The following is a 21,843-nucleotide window of genomic DNA, read 5'->3' on the forward strand; positions in this document are numbered from 1 at the left end:
TAACTTAACAATTATTCAAACAATCTTTAAATATTGTTTTATCCTGAAAAGAAATACAATGCAATAATTTTATATTTAATGCTCTGAAAGCTTAGCACATAATTTTATTTTGCACTAATGTTACATTTATTTTTAGTTGAATGGAGCGAGTGGTCAAATTGTAGTGCAGACTGTGCCAGAGGAACTCGAAAAAGGGTGATGCTATGTGGAACAGACAAAAAAATATGTGAAAGTACTCAAAGAAATGAAGAAACTGAAGACTGTAACTCATGGAATCATACAACTTGTGAATGTAAGTGGATAAATGCAATAAAAATATGTATATGCATTTTTCTAATGTACTTGATATATATATATATTATTTAGGTCAGTTGATTGAGGATCTGGCAATACTTTAAGGTGCAGGCGGTAGACAAAAAAATATGAACACTGTGAAAGGACACAAAATTTTTATCAGTGGGGGGTTGGCCAACTCTTGGCCTGAATTACAACCTGTATTCAACGTGAGATGGAGAAATATAGGTCATTCACAATGTTCAAGGGAGTACACATCCATTCCTCATGCAAAGCGGTCTCTAGTTCAGAAAGTGTTGCTGGAGGTGAAACGTAGCACACACTGGCCTCCAAAATACTCCACAAATGCTCAATTATGTTAAGATCAGGTGACTGACAAGGTCAGATGCGATATTAAACTTCATCCTCGTGCTCACAAAACCATGCTTTGATGCACTGAGCAGTGTGAAAGGGGGCATTGCCATTTTGGAATACAGGTTGTACGCCCAGGAACACAGTCTGGATCATAGGATGGAGATGATTATCCAGAATGCTGCGATATTCCTCTGCTGTGACCCCACACCATTACAGAACACCCCATCCCCTCCATGCTTAACAATAGGAAGGAGACAGTCAATGTGAAAGGCTTTTGCAGGCATCTACCATGCCTAAGCACGTCCAGTGGTCTTGGATTATTTGAATGCAAATTAGTCAGACCACATGACCTGTTCCCACTGCTGCTGTGTCCAGCCTCTGTGATCTCGACACTATTTTTGATGATTCACAGCATTACGTGGTATCACCAATAGTGTTGGAATAACTGCTCTGACATGTTTGCAGAAGGTAGTTCTTGTTGGATACTTTTGGTTGTCCTGACGAAGATGCAGTTCGTCTCAGAGGTTATCTGGGACACCCTTGTCTTGTTCTTTTGGTCCACTACCCACTTCAACACCCTTATATTCCTGTCTGTGATCTTCAACTTTTGTCGACTGTTCTGTTTCGACGACATATCTGTAGACTGTCACCACAGTTGACACCGTGCTCCTTGCAACACCTGCAACGTTGGCTGTTTTCATCACTGAGGCTCCAGCTAGGTGCACTTCAATGATCATGTATGTGTTTTTGGAAGCCTGAGAGGCAAGACATAAGTGTTTGACTGGTAGCACAATGTTCATATACAAGCCGTACAACTGCTGCTGATAAACTGATACATCCACCTTCGTGATCACTAGACAACAGACTTGTCTAGTATGTAAACAGGTTGTAATTCATCCTTGCAGTACAGCCATATCATGTGGTGCAGAACAGACTTCTGCACCACATGATATGGCTGTACTGCAAGGATGAATTACAACCTGTTTACATATGAATATTCATATTAATTTATCCACCACCTGTAACTACAATATACATGGTAGGTGAAATTATTTTATGTTAATTAGGGACATGAGATTTCTGGATAATTATATAGAATTTACAAATAAGAGATAGTGTACTAATGAAACATAAAATGGCCAACATTATGTACAAAACCTAAATAACTTTGATCCATTAGAGATAATGGATTGGGGCAGAGAAAAAGAAAGCAAACATTACAAAATTTTACTTTCCACCTTTCTACTTCAGTTATGACAATGAGGACGATTGATTAACTGATGAATGAATGATGGGACAAATACAATGATATAGTAATGCTTTTAGCAGGGTTCAAGACTGGGAATGCATAAAGAATTATTGCAAAATCAAGTCACAAGAAATTTACTATACATTAAAACACAATGTCAGAATTATGCACTCAAGTCACACTATTTATAGAAATATTAGACCTATTAAATTATCATTTGGACTGATACAAATTTGTTTAAAAATAACAACCTGTAGATTAATCAGACCATTTCTAACATTTATAATATGTTGTAATTATTTTGGTAGCTCCTTGTGAGGGTTACTCCTGTCCAGAATATGCCAACTGTATAGATCTGAGCACCGACATAGACCCAAAAGCAGACTGCGAGTGTACAATGGGTTATGTAATGAAGGAGGATGGCTCAGCCTGCATTCGTAAGTTCAGAATATCACTACATTGTTCTCTGAAACAACTCCTGATGTTTTATATATGTTTTCATTTTTAGTTTGAATACATACCAAGGTATGACATGCTTGAATTTCAATGCAATATGGCTATTAGGTTTGTTGAAAGCGGCATGCTTTTTGAAATAAATCAAATAAATCAAATAAGATGATATATAGAAAAATTATTTCTCCTGTAGCTGATGGAGGTTACAAGCTTAGAAACACAATTTTTGTTCCCCCAAAACGTTACAACAAAAATTGTGTTTTTACACTTGTAATCTCCAAAAATTACAAGAGAAATAATTCTACAATGCAAGCAATTTGTACATACAAGAAAAATTAAATAGTAAAATATCACTAAATGAGAAGTGTTTGTTATAGGGGGTAGGTATTTGATTATCTTTGATAGAACAGGTAGGACTTATACAGGGAGAAAAATTTTGAAATCTCATTTTCATAAAAGCATAATTAGATTTGGTTGGACCATAGCGACATGTCAAACGAATATATCTGGGTGAATTTTCAAATTCTTATTTTTTCTTAATGTTCTAACTACATTTGTTGGGAGCAGTGCTCGAAGTTGCAGGGAGTTGGTATCCCCACCCCTAGCTAGCAATATTTTCACAAAGCATCCCCCCAGTCATCTCATTGGTACCATATTAACCCATAAGAGAACACCCCCCCCCCCCCCAGCTAACATCAAGGCTGAATCAAACATCTCCCGAGCTAACATTTTTCACTTCAGGCGCTGGTTGGGAGGGACAATAAAAATATTTAACTTCTGACAAGAATGTGTCCCCCCTTTCCTTTGAAAAGCTCCAACTCTCTGTGATAAGTAGTTTCCCTTTTAAGGTTTTTATAATGTATATGTGTCACTGCACATTTGAATCGCATGTCTGAAAATCTCCCAACAGCTCAAGGTTATTTACTAATTACTATTATCAAGGCAATCTTCACGGAATAAAATTGTCAGCTAAACATAATATACACAAGAAAGTGCAAACTTCCTTTTTACAGGTCCTCAACCATCGTCTCCAACACCCAGACCGATACCCACTCTGCCACCAGAGCAAAAGATGGTGGCCGTGGTGTTAACACGGACTGCAAGCACAGTACTGCTTATCTTTGTTGGTTTAACGCTGCTTCTATTCTTGATCTTTGGAATCTTCACTCCAGACAGGGTTATTCAAATGAACATGGAAATAGCACTAGCATTATCTCACATTCTGCTCCTTATGCCAGCAGACATTTTCGAATACAGAGTAAGTAAACTTTTAAATTTGCTTACAGGGGTAATGAACAATTTGCTCAATTCATCTGTACTAGAAAATAAATTTTCTTTTTCTTTTTTCATTGCACAATGTTTTTCTGGCAATTTTGGCTATCCACAACAATAAAAATAAATGTTGATTAGATGAAATTAACAGTGTTCGGAAAGTTACTTTTTTAAAATAACTAGTAACTTGCCTCAAAAAATAACAGAATTACAGTTACTAATTTAAAAAAGTAACTCAGTTTACTGGTGCTCATAAAATTACTGTGTTACTTTTACAGTTACTTCGTACTGACAATTTTCTTGCAAGCAATTGCATTGTGTGTACTGATGATCATTAATTGGAAAAATATAATATGTGAAGACTTGCATGCATTATTTATGCTTCTGGTTGGTACGTAAGTCTTTAATAAGCCTTAATTATATAAGTCTTCACATATTTATATTATTCAGTAGAGGCGGAATGTATTCTTGTAGGGAGGGAACAAATTACCAATTATTTCTCGTGGAGTGGGGTGGATTGAGTTTCAAATACGAAAACCACTTTTTGAATTCCCTATAACAATAATAGATAAATAACACACATTTTAAATAGAAAAACATCTATTTAACTAGACACACGCGCACAGCTAATTAGCAGCTCGACAGCCCTTTAAGGGTCTTGGCCTATCTCCCGACTGGCAGTCTCCCTCCCACAATCCTACCCAGAGGTGTGGAGATCTTCAACAGGGTGTCTACCAGTCAAGAATGTCAAGAAATGATGCTTGTGGTCAAGAATTTTTGCTACTTTTTTTTACAGTATAGTGAATTTACATTGTAACTGTACTGGTAAATAGAATATTTGGAAATCTAAAATTGTATTGAGTTGTGGTTAAGATTTCTTCACTTTGTTTCTTAAGAATTACATTATTGTATGCTTGAAGCTTTTGTAAAAATATTAAATAAGGATTATGTGGTCATTCCCCACCCAGGGTGAAGTATGAAGAATTAATTTTTACATTCATTAATAATTAAAGCAAGTCTAAATCTCTTGTTTAAGTACAGCTTCAGTTTTCGTCTTAACCAGCCTTGTGGTAAGGGTTTTTCATTGAATAAAAATATATATTTTCTCAATTTTCAACTAAACCTTCAGTATGGGTCTATTAAATAAATGTTAAGATAAAGGGAAAAGAAGGTATAAAAAAGGATAGAAAGGTCGAGGAAAGTCAAGAATTTTGGATTTGTTATTTTCGTAGACACAGTAATGAGGTGATGTGGGGAGACAGAATATCGAACCCTCATCCGTTATAGAGATTTCTGAGACTGTGTTACGCTACTCACTCATAGCTTTATTTATTTATTTGTCTTTCTTCCGTAGACCCTTGGTGAAAGGGCATGGAAAACGTCAAATTATAGAGATTGTTACATTTTTGCCCCAATTTCCTCTTGATAGTGGGTTGCCATTGCCACCGGTCCTATACACAGGCCGAAAGCCTCGACAGACTTGACCCATGCTGTACCACATAGGCTTCCGCAAGGTGGGGGCAATTGTCCCCATAATCATGGACGTCCGCAGATTTTTTCCACGGAGGGAAAAAGAAAGTAGTTTTTTTCCATGGGGCATATTATCCCGATAATAGTGTTGCCCCCCCTCAAAAACACCACTTGAATTTGAAACTATCGCATTAATGTAAATTACTATGATAATCAAATTATACGTGTGAAATGTATATATTTAGGTCGACATTCGATTTCTAAGGGGGAGGTTTGACCATCCTTGCCCCATTCTAGATGTCTGTGTCCCTACATTATACTTGCACTTAGAAATTTAGTGTAGATGAATCTTATCGCCATTATTAAATGATATTATACTCTTATTGCCCCTCCCCAACCTTGGATGGAAATCAGTTCTAGAGAGCAAGGGGGGGGGGGCAAACATTGAGGTAAAAGGATGCAAGACTAGTAGAATCTAAGAGTTGCAGGACAAAAATATACTCAAGATTGAATTTGTTTTGTGGTCTTTCTTGCATTATTTCTTCCAGACAGCCAAGTGGACCTGCGGGGAAGGGGGGGGGGGCACATAGGGGCAATTGCCATCTCGACATCAAATTTTGTACAATAAAATACAATTCGTAAAATTTTCTTGCTCGCTTCACTTGCAATATCTCCTTTTCTTACAGTCTTCTGAAGTTCAGAGCCGTAGGTAGGGGGCAGCGGGAGTTGGCCCTGGTAGCCAAAAGCAAAAAATTGTAAAATAATGCCATGGCGGCCCATGAAATTTTTTATACCATAATAAATCAATATTGTTTTCAGTTTGCAAAAATTTGGATGAAAAAATTTTCTTGCTCGCTTCGCTTGCAATTTCATTGTTTTCTGTAATGCATTGTAAATGACCAGAGAGAGAGAAGTTATAACTACCAAGTACTTCAGATTCTTGCTACTATACAGTATTATCTTAAATGCATGAACACAATTGTTTGGCAGACAAGGAGTGCAGCACATTTCAGAGGGTCTGTGCACGCCTATGCTGTCCCGCAGTAGTAGTTGGTGGACAATACTAAATTTTGGGACTGGATTATTATTAAATATGTTATGCTATTTATTAGATGTTGAATTGTTGTTTAAAGTCCACTTTATGCACAGAAAGGCTAATCGGGACTGGACCTACAGTTTTAAGTGGAATCCAAACCACTATGCCTCCACCTGGTATAGAACCCGGGACCCCTTGGTTACAAGGCAACGATGCAATTTATTAGTATTCAAGTAATTATTTATATTTCACAACTGTTAATATGCATGTAGCGACACAGACCCTTCAGTCTATAAGCAAACATACATCATGCATAGGCGAACATGAAATCGCAAAAATAAAGAACTATTTAAGATCCATGTTGACATACCTGTAGGTGTTCATATGTTCATTCGTGGATTTTGGTTTGCGAACAGTAGCCATTTACCACTGCAAAAAATCAGCACCAACAAAGTACTTGCATTGTCTATCGTTCTCAGAAATCAAATAAAAGAAATCGTTGTTCTGAAGTTATCAGTCGAGTGGACCTGTTTGTTATACCATAGGCGACTTCCTGAAGCAGATTCCATTCTCAGTATGAGGAACGTTGATACCTGGAAATCTTTGACAAGACAAAAGACCTGGCCCTGGGAAGGATTAAATGCACTTCCCACCCTCCCCCACCCCCTCTGCTCTTTTAACAAGGAAACAAGAAGATAGTTTGTGTCTGTGCTTTCAGTCAGCCTTGAAATTTTGGCTTAGGTGATTCCACGAAAATCTTTAAAGTTGCCAAATTTAGCTCTTCTCCTGTGTCACAAATATTCAAGTTTGAAATTTAAGTGTCTTAAAGTAACTGTAGAAGTAACTGTTGAAACGTTACTTCTGCTGAAAAAAGTAACTCTGTTACAGTTACAGCTACTTGATTTTAAAAGTAACTAGTTACAGTTACAATTCCTCAAAAAAAGTAACTGTTACTTGAAACAGAGTTACTTGTAACAAGTTACTTCCAAACACTGGAAATTAATGAAGAATCAGAAAGGAACAAACAAACCAAGGTCAAATTCAAACCTGGATCCTTTGGTGTGTACTAGTAAATAACTAGATATTTACAATATAGAATTTAACATTTTTCATGTTAAATTCCGTAACTTCGCTTTCTTTGTGCAATTTCAAAATACTTCAGACATTTAGTCATTATTATCAGTTTCAGTGATTCACAATACTGATTTATACTAAATCTACTCCAAATAGCAAGCAAAAATAATTCATCCTACTGGCAATGCTTAAATTTCATATACAGAATTTTCACCATGTTAAATGTCATCAACTATATTTCTGTTCAATGATATTGTATATGGTTTTGTTAAGTAATACTGTTCAACAAAATAAATTAAAAAATAAAATAAATTGCATTGTGATAATTATTACTTCTTCATTACTGCATGGTGTGATTATTTGTTTCAAATATAGTAAACAAATAACAAAAGGTGTAGTATCATGATCCTATATCTATTGCCAAATAATTTTTAAAAATCTGAAAATACACGATACATGTGGAAATATACTATTCATATTTCTGTGCTCACATTATATGGTATGATGTAAGAGACGTAAAGAAATTCTCAAACAAAAGATATAAAGATGTTTGCGAAAAATATCTAAAAACAGTCTTTCATTATGAAAATTTAGTATTTAGGGCCTAGAAGAATAAATTTCCAGTTATATTTTAGAGAAACAAAACCTCAGAAAATCAATCCATCCCCTTCCTTTTTGAAACTATATTTTAAACCTAGAATGCAAAAAATTAGCACTTCACTGCATTACAACGAAAGGTAAAAAAATTCATCTCACCAATAATGTTTAAGCATTTGATATGAACTTGAATGCAAGCATTTGCTGGGTGAAAAAAAAAGCAGATATTCTTCTAAAGAGCATAACATATGTATTACTGACTGTGCAATATCTAAATGGCTGGGTAGAGTCCAAATTTAGTTTGTATAAAATATTTGAATACTATGTAAAAGCAATAGGTAGTTTTGTCTTATTTTTTAACATATTATGCAAGAAATCTCTTAATTTTGAGAGTACCTAATCCAAGATAGATTCTTGTCTAATTCTTGCACTCATTGCACTTTTTCAAAGAAAATAAGAGTGTGGAAACTTGTCAGTTGGAAATAAAAGATGGATTGTCCATTTCAGGAGCTGTGTCGAATTGTTTCTGCCCTTTTGCACCTATTTTTTACAACAGCCTTCATGTTTCTGTTTCTGGAAGCTCTGCACATGTACTCCATGGTTGCGTATGTGGTCCGACAGGGTGGAATGTTTAGCCGCTTCCAGAATGTAATAGTTGGATGGGGAATCCCACTCTTCCTTGTACTCTTCACTTTATGTTTTGAATACAAGTCATATGGATCTGGAGGTTACATGTAAGTAGAAATGTATATTTCAGAGTAAAATATCTAACATTAATTTCAGTTATGCTACTCTGTTCCTTTTCTTTTCTACGTAGGCTACATATGAATTATATATTAATCCTTCAACTCCCACTTTCTCCATTTTCGCTCCACACACGAGTGTGAAAAACACAAGTGTTGAAGTTATGCATTTGTATTTATGTATGTTTATTGACAAGGGCTGAACCATATCAATCAGTGGTATTGGTATTGCAAAGTATTGAGCCGGCCTCCATGGCAGAGTGGTTATTTATTTATTTATGCTGATATTATCCTGCTGAAAAACAGCAGACAAGCCTTAGTACAGCAGTACGTATACATATAAAGATATATAAGTTACAAATTTATAATACAAGATTTGATGATAAAAATGTAAATGCAAGAGAGAAATACTAACTAAATACGTACATTAAAAAGTGCATTAAAATCACACTGCGCTATGTTCGAAACCCAGCCTGGGCATGGTTGTTCTTTGTGTGTCCCTTCATCAATTTCATCATATCGTCAATCATCCTCATCTTAGCTATTAGCCAAAAGTGGCAGAAGTGGGAAGTAAAATAAACCAAATAAATCAGACTGGAATGCATAAAGAAGTATTGCAAAATCAAGTCACATGAAATTTGCTTTACATTGAAACACAATGCCAGAATTATGCACACACTATTTATAGAAATAGACCTATTAAATTATCAATTTTGCAATACATTTGTTCTGATATACTATTTTTATTCAATAATAACCATTTTACATTGCAACCATTGAAATTTATGATCACCAATACTTTTCCAGAATCTGCAAAAAATCCACACAACACTTTTATCTTGGAAATTATGCAAAATGCATAATTTGCATTATTTTAGCAACAAGGTTGTGGGGAGAAATGGATTTTGTAATTTAATGACTATCTCATGTGAAACCATGTATATGCAACATAAAATATCCAACATATTTCTATGCAATAATCCCAATTGAAAACTTATAAATAATTCTGAACTATTTTGAATTGTTACAATTTTCAAGTAAGTGTCAAGAGTACAGATGGCACTGGTATCGATTGTAAAAGGTATCAGCTCAGCCCTATTTACTGTCACTTTCTTGTCTCTATGGGCTGAGTGTGATGATGAGAATGAATGATGAAACATGTGAAAGAACTTTCATGCTATCAGAGCTGAACACAGCCACATCACAAGTGAATACATAATCTCTGCAGAGTAAACAAGTGCACAATCCCAAGAGATAACCCAATGAGATTGTTTTATTGCATTATAATAATGCAGCATGACCAGCCTCCGTGGTGGGTGGTTAGCACATCGCACTACGATGCCAGTGGTCCCATGTTCAAATCCCGGCCTGGGCATGGATGTTTGTGAGTGTCCATTCATCAGTTTCATCATATCATCACTCATCCCAATCTTCACAACTTAGCCAAAAGTGGCACAAAAAGCGAAGTAAGATAAAGCAAATCAATAACAATAACAATAATGGAGCTCGTAGTGGAACTTTACTGGCTTGGTGGGGTGAGCATGTTAAGTGGTCAATTTCTATCTTGACTTCAAGTCCTGGTATGGGAGTTCTTTGCAAGTGTCCTTTCATCAAATTTCATCTAATCATCACTTCTTCTCATTATGGTAATTAGCCAAAAGTGGCAGAAAAGCAATCAAAAAACTTAAAATATAAATCTCCATATGCTGTTGTATATGGAATAAATAAAATTTTCATTAAATTACCTTGAGATGATATGGTATTATTGGTCGATGTAAATTATTGAATGAGACATTTAAAAAATAACAAAATATTCAATTCTAAAAAAAAAAAAAAAAGCCAATAAACATGCAATGGAACCACTTGACAAATTAACCCTTTCCGGACAAGCGACGGGCATAACCTGTCATACAACTTCTGTCCAATAAGATGTTCACTACAAAATTCTATTGTGAATGAATGACAGACTTTAAATGTGTCTCTTGTGCACATTTGTTGTAACCAACTCTTTCAAATTCCAACTGCTAGATGTCATGATTTCTTCATTGTTGAATTTTACTTTACTTGTGTTGAATTACATTGCACTTTCTTTCATATTCTTGAGAATAGCATTAAGTAACTTATATGCACATTTTGGAAGTGTTTAACGAGGATTCCACTTTGGATTTCTCAGTTAGTGACAATTTAAATTCTAATAGGAAGTTTTTAGTAACTTTTATAAAATGTTATAATTATTTTTACTTTCAAAAAGTTGTTACAGAAAAAAATCATAAATGTGAGAAAATTTATATAAAATGTGGCATATTATGTATCTCTTGAAAGAGGATGTGATGCAGATCTTTTTTTAAAAAAAAAGATATATATATATAACACACTTAAAAACACATTTTCTACGACTTTCTGAAAAACTGTATTTATTGGCTTGTCTGGAAAGGGTTAAAGGAATAACTTAAGGCCAGAAATTTACACATATGTCCAGTAAGCCATGACATAGGTGTGCACAAATTTGGATGCCTCTTGTTTAGAAGGCACCATGCCGATATTTTACATTATGAAAAGTTAGATATGCACAATCTTCATGGAGATAGTATTGGTTGTTGTGCAAGATATTGCATCGCAAAACTATTGTGAATATCTAAACAATACCAAATGCATTTCACACAAATGCTCGTATAGGAATTCAAAACGAATCTAGTTTCTAAAATTTGGAAATTTAACCTGTCATTGTATAAAAATACTTTTGCTGAGATATCCCAAACATCTAGCTCATCCTTAAGAAACAAAGGTAGATGAAATAATTTGGTCAAACATGTCGGTAATTTTATATCCTTGTAGGTGCTGGCTCATGATGAACAACAACTTGGTGTATGCTCAATTTGTGCCAGTAATTGTGATGGTTGTACTGACATTCACTTTAATAGAAGCAGCAGGAGCAGCTGATAATAAACCACTACCAGGTTAGTAGGCAGTTATTCAAACACAAATTCATAATATGTATGCATCAGAATAATAGATCAATCTTGGCCATAACATCTTGGAACGCTTCCAGCTGATATTTACATTCTCCACTTCACTGCATCGTTACTTTAAATAAAGGGTGCAGCAGCATTCATAGCATGATTTGAAATCACAATTATACGAGTGAAAAAAAAAGTATTTTAATTGGACGACCTTAGTACATAATTGTACAGAAAGGAATGCCCTTTATCAGTAATTGTTTGAGTATGACCCCTGGCAAATGAGTACCATGGTACGCCACACATTCTTCCAAGCAGCATCGGGCATTGTTCAGTACTTGTTCTAGCATGTTGTTGGGGTACTCATAGCGACATCTCTGATGGAATCCTTCAGTCCTGAGGTCACAAAATGTTAGGAATACAGTACTTCTTGATTAAGGAAACCTCATAAGAAGAAATCCGAAGAGGATAAATCTGGGGACCGGTCTGGCCATGGAATGTCACCATAAAGGTAAAAAAAAGCTTTCTGTGGAAGCCCTGTCACAAAAGATATCCATGCATACTTTTGCATTCCACTGTAATAGGTTCTATTTATTAATCATAAAAATAAAAGTCCAATAAATAATTTTATTAACCCACTATTATATGTTGGCACCCACATTGTACAGAGTAACAATAAACAACAAATGAAGAACAGTCTACTGTAAATAGCAATCCATGTACAGTATAACACTGTTGTCAGCTGCACACTGTTGCCAGAATCATCCATACTACTCAAATTATGCTGGGAAAGCTGCCACAACCTGTACTTTGTGACATTTGATACAGTTTACTTCCAATGCTATCGTCAGTATCACATACCGTATTTACTCATGTATAATGCGCACTTTTTTCCAAAATTTTTGTGCCCATAAACTGTGGTGCGTATTATGCACGGAATATTTTTTTCATGTTTACGGAACCCTATCATGTTATATATCGTTGTAAAGCTTGAATTCTGTAGTTTCTGAATATGGCAACAGTATTCCATTCAAGATAGCAACACTAATGTGCAATTAAGTTGAAATAAGCTCATCACAAAATGAAGGAACGTTCTGATTTTTGTGGTACTTTGGATGAAAGAAAAGATACAGAGAAACAAAATAATAATTAAAATGTATTACTGGCCAAATAATATGACATATATGGAGTGTGTAAATGCCTTAATGAAAAAAATCTTGTTCTGCTAACTGCTAGTTTGAGGGTCCTGAATGGTCGTCTTATAAATGTTACATCAGTCATGGAAAAAGTATATGTTTTGGTCTTTTTTTAGAAAAAGAGAAAAATGAGCAAAACCATGTATAAAATTTTAAAGGCCATTTTCCATGATTTTTCACTTTGCTATGTAATGTTCTGCGACACAAAAAAAGCAGTGCCGTTCTGGCAGAATTCGAGCATGCACCTCCCATCACATGGGATGTGTATCAGTGGTATGTGTTGGGCGAGAAATAACAGAAAATAACTTCCTGAGTACTGCAAATATAACGTAATTTTGATCTCCCTTTCTACTATTACAGAATAAATAAGGTGGTTAAAGAGTGAAAGCTTTGGGATGCTAACACAGTGGAGGGAGAGGGGGGAGGTGGGTTGGGTTGGTGAATTCATATTTTGGATGCGTGCAACTTACTCACTATCATATATAATCATAAAATCAAAATTTGTTATTTACTTACGTACAGTGAGTATATACTTGTCAAAGACAACGTTTCGGTGGCAACAGCCCCTTCTTCAGGCCAAGAAGTCGGCTTTACGGAAATCCACAAAGCTTCGTCATTTAGAAAGGATATAGGTTTTTACGTGGAAAGGTTGAGTTCACGAGGGAGGAGGATATGAAAGATAATAGGATTAGCTTCTTAGATATGGAGATCAATAAGACAGGTACGAAAATTAAAACGGGTGTCTTCCATAAACCCTTAGCAGGAGATAAGTACATAAATAAGGAATCAGCACACGCTATGAGGACAAAATATAATGTCTTATTAAATTTCTTCATTCGAGCCTTAAGATTATGTAATTGTAAGACGATGCTGGAAATAGAAATAACATGGGTTTTTGGAATTGGTAGAATGAATGGGTATAAAAATGAAGAAATGTGGAAGAGTAAGGAAAGAAAGATATGCTCCAAGGACGGTAATAAAGATAGTAAAACCAAAGGAGAGAAGAAAGTGGAGGAAAATATAAATGAGAAATTAGGGGAATGTATGTGGCTATCCCGTATTTTACGGGAGTATGGGAAAAAGTGGAAAGAGTAACAAAAGCATATAGAATTAAGTGTGGGATGAAAGCCCCTAAATGTTTATAGAAACATTTTATGAGTTACAAAAGAGAAGGAATGAGAAAGGGTGATAATGTAGAGGGGAAAAAAGGGCGTATACAGAATTAAATGTCAATGTAAGAAAATGTATGTAGAGCAAACTGGTAGGAGTATGGGGGTCCGATGGAAAGAACAGGATAAGGATATTAAAGATGGAAACCTCCGTAAGGGATTATCCAAGCATGTATTGGAAGAGGAACATGAGATAGTCACACGGGAAGTTATACACGAGGAAGACAAATGATTAAGTAGGAATGTTTATGAGGCCTCATTTACGTATATGAGAAAGAACAAGATGAATAGAGAAGATAGGAATATTGATGAAATATGGCTAGGAATGTTGAAAAAATGGGAAAAACATGAATATAAAGAAATCGGATTCAAGGTTAACCCAGACAATGAACGGGAGGCAAGCTTCATACCCGACTTCTTGTTTGAAATGATGTAATGGAAGGGGGAAGGAGATATTGACTCGCTCGCAACCTCGCACATTTGAGTACATACCAGATCCAGTCAACATGTGAATTGTGATCGGATAGTAACACGGGTTTTAAGTTTTTATATGAGTTTTACGGGATTTTAAATGTGGGATTAGTCCTGTTTTAGTCATTTGTTATCCTAGCATTCAACCTGTCCATGTAAAAAAATGACGAAGCTTTGTGGATTTCCGTAAAAGCCAACTTCTTGACCTGAAGAAGGAGGCAGTTGCCACCGAAACATTGTCTTTGACAAGTATATACTCACTGTACATAAGTAAATAACAAATTTTGATTTTATGCTTATACTTGGGTTGGTGACTTACTGTTTACACAAGAGGATATTCTCCTCTTGGTCCACAGAGCAACAGGTGACTCATTGAATAGGTATGATGTCACTAGCTCTTAATTGGCATAGCAACAGCTTTACGACCTACAACTAAGAAAGCCATTTTGTGAACCTGGATTATACTGCGCATTATACACGAGATAAATTTTTTTGCCACTTTTCCCCATCAAAATCCAGGGTGTGCGCATTATACATGCGTAAATACGGTAACTCTTTCATATGCTGAAAAGCATCATACCTAGGGTTACCAGACGTCCGGTTTTTCCCAGACATGTCCTATATTTTAGCCTTATGTCCGGCGTCCAGGAGGAATTTGAAAAATATCATAAATGTCCTACATTTTGAGCGTCACATAATATCAATTATGAAAATACGTAACAGAAAAAAATTATGCAAGTCACAAGTCTATGGACTGCACTTTCAAACTCAATATTGACATTTATTTTGATTCAGTCATTGCCCAAAAGGAAAAAAAAATGTTTGTCCTGCTATTAAATAAACGGGAAAACGGAAGCAATTAATGAACAAAGTTTTGGGACCACTTTCTGATAATGTCACTGTTCAATGCCTGAGCAGAATTTCTTGCCTTACGGTTTATACTGATGGAACAAGGTGTTGCCCATTCTTATTCAATATTCAATATAATTTGATTGGAAATCAGGGGTATAGAGAACAAAGTTATTCAGGGTGTCTGCCAGTCAATAAAGTCATGGAAGTCAGGAAAAAGTAAAGAAATCAACAAGTAGGTAAAGAAGTCAATAAAAAGGCAATAAATTATTCTTGTGGTCAAGAATTTTTGCTATCATAATGCATAATGACTGATTGGTTGATTTAGTTTATTTTACTTCACTTTTTTTTCTGTCCCTTTGGCTAATCGCGAAGGTGAGGATGAATGGTGAAGGGACAGTCACAAACATATAGGGACAAGCGACACAAGCACCACATAAGATTATACTGGCTGTGAGGGCCTCCCCCATGGCGCAGTGGTAGTGTCATTGCCTTGTAATCAAGGGGTCCTGGGTTCGATACCCGGTGGAGGCACAAGTGGTTCGGATCCCACTTTAAACTGTAGGTCCAGTCCCGATTAGCCATACTGTGCATAAAGTGGACTTAGAACACCAAATCAATCAATCAATCATATACTGGCTGTGAGTCCAGACGCCCAAGCCTCGCTTGTCTGCCAAACACAGTTCAGGATGCATTAATACGAGAAAGCACATCTAATTCTCTTCTTAAATTATTTAGCTTCAGTTTTTATCTTAACTGACCCTTTGGTAGGGGTTTTCATTCATTAAATAAATATTTAAATAAAAGACGGAAAAAAGGTCTAGAAAAGTCCAGAAAAAGTCAAGAATTCTGGATGTGTTATTTTGATAGACACTCTGTTATTGAACTAAACACTACCCAAGATGAAACTTCTCAAACCATTTTAAATTATGGCAATTGCTGAATATTTGTTTGCCATTACAGGTCATAATTCAAATGTTGAGAGAGTACTTTCATTACCATCAGCACAACAGACTCACGAGAGAAATTATTTTTTTCATAAAATCTGTAAAATGTTTGGTACTGGTCCTTATAATTTCAAGGAGTTTGACTGTCCACTCTAACATAAATATTGATTAGTATGATTGCAAGTTTTGAAATTTTTGCATTTAAAAATTCATTAAGAATTCCTTTTTTTAAAACTGAAAAGTGTCATTTTTTAACTACTCTCTAACGTGTTCTATAGAAATATGTATTATTTATTGAGAATGTTTTGTGTCCTACATTTTGGGACAGCATGCCCTACATTTCCCTTACAGCGATCTGGTAACCCTAATCATACCAAAATATACACATTGACTTCAATGTTTCAAATTAACAGTGTATTCAATAGCATCAAAACCTTGAAGATCTCTTACTTTAAGAGCCCTAAAAAACAACTTCCACAATTGTCTTATTTTTAATGATATTTCTAATTAAGTGAAAAGGTTCTTTGGACACCAAATACCAATCAGCAGATTGCTAAACATTACTCAATTACATATATTTAATTTCTTCCCTTGTTAAAAACTAAAATTCTTGCCAACCATCCTGAAAAAAGTTAAACAATGCTGTTTTTTTAATGCATTTTTTCTAGTTTTGCTGTTTAACAGAATGATTCGTGTATTTTTCACTATGAAATATGATCGTCAGGACAGGTGCAACACAATCAATCTTGGAATTTGTTGCACTACAAAGATACTTCTTGCATATAGTGGCAATATTCTTGTTAGAAATCTGTTTTAACAAGCTATGCTACATAAACTCAATTTGTATAACATATGACTCATACAAAGATTACTTTTCCTCTATGTTGGAAAGCATTCAACCAGTAGCATTGGCCTCCAACACTGTGTATGCAGATAATGGATATGATTTCATTGGTAAGACTCTCCTTCACCCACCAATGGTGATACATTGAGTTTGCACATGACTTCCACTTGCTTAAGTGATATGTTTTATACCCTCATATTGTTACAAAAAAGAAAAGGGGAAGAAGGGATAATTAATTCAGGTGCAACCACACTACATCAATTCTTTAATGCAAAGTGTATTCATTATAGAACAAAAATAAAGAAAATAACATTTGCTAACCACTAAAATGTATACATTTTTTGTACTTTCAGGAACTGATGAAAATCAAAGAACATCAGCTAAGATATCGCAAAGAACAAGTCTAATCATTGTGCCATTAACATTAGCATCATGGATTATTGGAATGCTCTCAGAGTATCAACAGAACTTACCTCTTTATGGAACATTCTCGCTTCTTAACAGCATTCTAGGAATAGCAATATTCTTTTTTCATACTACAGCAAATGAGCAGGTAAGCAATATCAGTGTGGTGCCTTCCATAAATATGTAATTTCACTGGAAATAATGGCCTTGTACTTATAATGAATTCAATTTCAAGTAATCAAATTGAGTATTGCCTCAAATGAGGAGAGATCAATTTTTACCAGATTTTCAAATGAAAAAGAATCAAATAATTCAGAATGGATTCCTCCAAATTACTTTTAAAAAACAGTTCACGTTTAAAGGAAATGCTAAAACAAAGACAACATAATGAAGTTTGACACAACATGAAGTAAAAAGGTTAATTCTGTTACCGAAAGGGGAAAAAAAACAAAAAAACACAGTATATCCAACACTACACTTGTAAGCTAGATAGTTTTTCAATTACATCATAAAATTTACTACTTGATTAAATTTTACATATTCTTCTGAATATTGAACTTATTTCACTTTTTTAACATTCAAGTAGTAAATTTTATAATGTAATTTAATGGTATTCAAAGTGTGAGGTGAACCTCCCTTGGGAGGTGTCCAAGTTTCGCAGGGAAGGCATGAGAACTTCCGAAAGACTTCTTCTTTTCAGAAAGTTAAAATTTACTAATAAAAAATATTTTCTTCTTCTGTATTATTGCAACTCATGTTGGTTGTCCCTTACAATGTAATCTCCCGTGTTTTCGAACTGAGACAGGAACTGCAGTCACACCTTGTAGAAGAAAACCACACCATATCTTGCCGAAACTGATGTTCAACCATGGTGGTGATCAAGTCCAAATTCAGATTAAGAGTAAATATACAGAATGATATGTATCTTGCCATTTCCGAATATGTATCCCCATGAGATAAACTGTGTGACGCCAATCAAACTCATACTTTCTACTGATTTTGCTAAACATTGCAATATGTCTGTTTTTAACATCTATTATCCAGATTCTTTTTACTGTATTATCCTTTTTCGTCATGAATATCGTATCGCTGAGTGAATTGACACCAGGTTACAAACATTAATCACACATTATATTTTCATTGCTTGTGTGTGTACCAATAGTAAATAAACACATAATGAGATATAGTGTTGGTCTTTCATAGTCGCATGTATTTATATATTATTATTGAGGTGAGGCACGTGCAGATTTTGGCAGCTGAAGGGAGCCACGACAGAAAAAAGTGAAAATTATCTCTGATGGTCACAAGATTACTCTTTCTCTATGTTGGAAAGCCTTCAACCAGTAGCTCTGGCCTCCAACACTGTGTATGCAGACAATGACTATCTATGATTTCAGACCAAAGTGACATGTGACAGGCAACAAATTACATGGGATTTTCACGCCAATGTGACAAGCGACACAGGCAAAGTGGACGTATGTATGGACAACCACCAGACCAAGATGACACAATGCCCGATATTGAGAAAACGACCCAGTTCGAGTCAAGTGTAGCTTGCAGTGTTGCGTTGTATGGTATGAAAGATTGCATTTATTTCTGAACGTTGGTTTTCAAGTCGCAGAAGTTGCTTCTTGCTTGTCTGAAAACTGCCTAACCTACATGCCCAAGTGTAGCACAAAATAGATGTACAATGTCATCTTGTCCACTAAATGTTTTCTATTTGCTTTTATGATTTCATATTTTTGAGTGAAGTTCAGCTCTTTTCAACTTTTGCACTCATCTATACATGTTCAATTTATACTTAGAAGTATTAACAGACAACTGATCGTAAGCTTACATCAAAATGTCTTACTTGACTTAATTTCCACTGCCCCTTGTACAACAAAGACCATCCATCAACAGAGCACCGCCATCTGGTATTGACGACAACCATCTTCTTTACTTCATTCCAGCTCTTCCCCTTCATCCAATGCCTCAGCATGAACAGATCTTTGCCATGTCTGTCTAGGTTGTCCTCATTTCTTTCTTCTCTGAAAGTTCCAATCTAATGCCTCTCTCTTGATAGCTTCCCTTCCCAATGTGTGTCCTATTTATTTCCATTTCTCCAATTTTATCTGTATGGACGACTGTCTCTCCTGTCCTCCAGGAGTTCTTATTTTTCAATTATTTCTGGACAGTATATGCTCAAAATTATTTTCAAGCAGTGATCAAGGAAGGTTACTTTGTACTATGGCTAAGCTGATACGTGCTTTGAACAGATACCAGTACCACTACAATTACAGATTCCCACCAACACTAATACTTGCAAATCGTAACAATTCAAAACAGTTCACAGTATTTATAGACTTCAATTCAAGTTTTCCATTGAAGCTATATCATATCAGTCTACCAAAGTTTTGCTCCTTTCAAATGTTCATAATTTCACATGAGATAATCATTTATCAAACATCAATCCCCCCCACAATGATGTTGCAAAATTAACAAAAACTATGCATTTTACATAATTTCCGGGACATGGAGACTCCATGAAAAGTGCCATGCAGCATTTTTGTGAACCTTGAAAAATTCAGAATCTGGAAAAATATCGTTGTTTAATTCCAACCAATACTTTGTGATGCCATTACAGTTGTATGGAGATTGGCTCAGCCCTATCGTCCACGTTTCAGACCCAATAACAGCACAGACTTTAGACTGCTTTGAAAAAAATGTGAAGTTTCATCTTAATAGAAACTCACTGGCTAAGAAGACATAAGTGAGTTACTAAAATTATTTCCACGAAACTTACTTGTAAATGTTCTATTAATTTTGGTGGCCTCTGCAAACCATCCACTTGGGAACTCAATGCTTCACTGTTGGGTTAACTTCCGGTTCCTGTTGTTTCCTTGCTTACCTCTAGGAGCGCTGGAGTAGCCAGTTCGTCTGCACGTGTGATAGGTTTGAGTTGTTGCAAAAGCGGGAGCCAAACATGATATCATGACCACTGTCGATATTCAGATCGATACGGCAGATGACACCATTGTCGTTTACATAAAGAATGAAGAAATAGATCTACTTATGAAAAAACTTAGCAGCATTCACCCCAGGCTGAAATTCACAATAGAACTGGAAAACCAAGGCAGCATCAACTTTCTAGACCTAACCATCAAAAGGAGGGGCAACAAATTCAACACCACAGTCTACAGAAAACCAGGGGCAGGGAACCAATATATCCACTCCCTCTCCAACCACCCACCCAAACAAAGCTAATGTATGACTTAACTTCTACCAAAGAGCTTTCTCACACTGCTCAACTGAAGAGAATCTGAAGGAAGAATTTACCATGGTTACAGACATAGGACTTCAGAATGAGTACACAGTACATCAACTTTTTACATGGTGTAGCAAAGCTGAAGTGCAGGTGCGACAACCTAACTAACACCACCCAGCCAGCAGCAATAAAACAAAATGTTGCCATCCCTTACCACCAAACAACATCCAACTGCCTAGCCAAGACCCTGAAACAGTATGACATCAAGCTCGCACACAAACCAGTGAACAAAATAGCCAGGGGCCTAAGCAAACATAAGAGATATTTCTTTTCACTACTTGACAACCTGGGGAGTATATGATGCCCAGTGAGGGGGCAACTCGCAGTACATTGGCAGATCCATCAACGAACCTATACAACAGCACTTAACCGATGCAAAAGAATCCCAACCCACTACCGGACTAGCAAAGCCCCTCAAGTTTAACAAACACAGGATCCAAAAAGTTTCAGTCAGGCATACAGCGCACACACTGATTGACACAAAAATCAAGGTGCATGCAATTGTGCACTTTCCACACAATCTGAATATCAACAGTGGTCAGGCACATCATGTTTGGCTCCTGCTTTTGCAATAACTCAAACCTATCATATGCAGCAGATGAACTGGCTACACCAGCACTCCTAGCGTTAAGCGAGGAAACAACAGGAACCCGAAGTCAACTCAACAGTGAAGCATCGAGTTCCCAAGTGGATGGTGGCAGAGACCACCAAAATTAATAGAACATTTACGAGTAAGTTTCGTGAAAATAATTTTAGTAACTCACTTACGTCTTCGTACTATCACCATGAACTTCTGACTAAGATGACCAAGGTACAGGATCAACACCATAAAAACAAACTCCTTCGAAGGTGTGGACAGCTTTATGTACCTAGAGATGGAGGGGATGCACAGGTGTTTCACAGCACACTGGAAAAGCAAACAGCACCTTCGTGTGGCTTGTATGTCATTAAATTACCTGTTACCTTACATATTTACTGATGTCTTGTTCCATGAATGATATTACTTGTAACACTGTGCTCTATTATTAAAGCATAGCCTGGTTATTGGCTAAATAATTGAATGAAGCATAGAAATTAAGAAATTATTGTTTTACTAGGTTAATACATTACACAGCATTATTTTGTGGTTGGGGAATAAAATACGTGGTTTTGTAAT

At 35.8% G+C, this 21,843-nt stretch overlaps 1 protein-coding gene across 1 annotated transcript in view; it reads left to right on the top strand.

Annotated features, from left to right (window-relative positions):
- The window catches only part of LOC145978617 (adhesion G protein-coupled receptor L2-like), a 45,290-nt gene that overhangs the window by 22,906 nt on the left and 541 nt on the right, over positions 1 to 21,843 (top strand). The window contains exons 5-10 of the mRNA XM_083111347.1: positions 137 to 292; positions 2,206 to 2,334; positions 3,364 to 3,608; positions 8,307 to 8,533; positions 11,378 to 11,499; positions 17,329 to 17,528. Coding sequence (XP_082967473.1) covers positions 137 to 292; positions 2,206 to 2,334; positions 3,364 to 3,608; positions 8,307 to 8,533; positions 11,378 to 11,499; positions 17,329 to 17,528 — 1,079 coding nt within the window. The remainder of the gene's footprint in view (positions 1 to 136; positions 293 to 2,205; positions 2,335 to 3,363; positions 3,609 to 8,306; positions 8,534 to 11,377; positions 11,500 to 17,328; positions 17,529 to 21,843) is intronic.

The sequence above is a fragment of the Lepisma saccharinum genome, chromosome 25 (assembly GCF_977018435.1).
Source record: "Lepisma saccharinum chromosome 25, izLepSacc3.1, whole genome shotgun sequence".
Lineage (NCBI taxonomy): Eukaryota > Metazoa > Arthropoda > Insecta > Zygentoma > Lepismatidae > Lepisma > Lepisma saccharinum.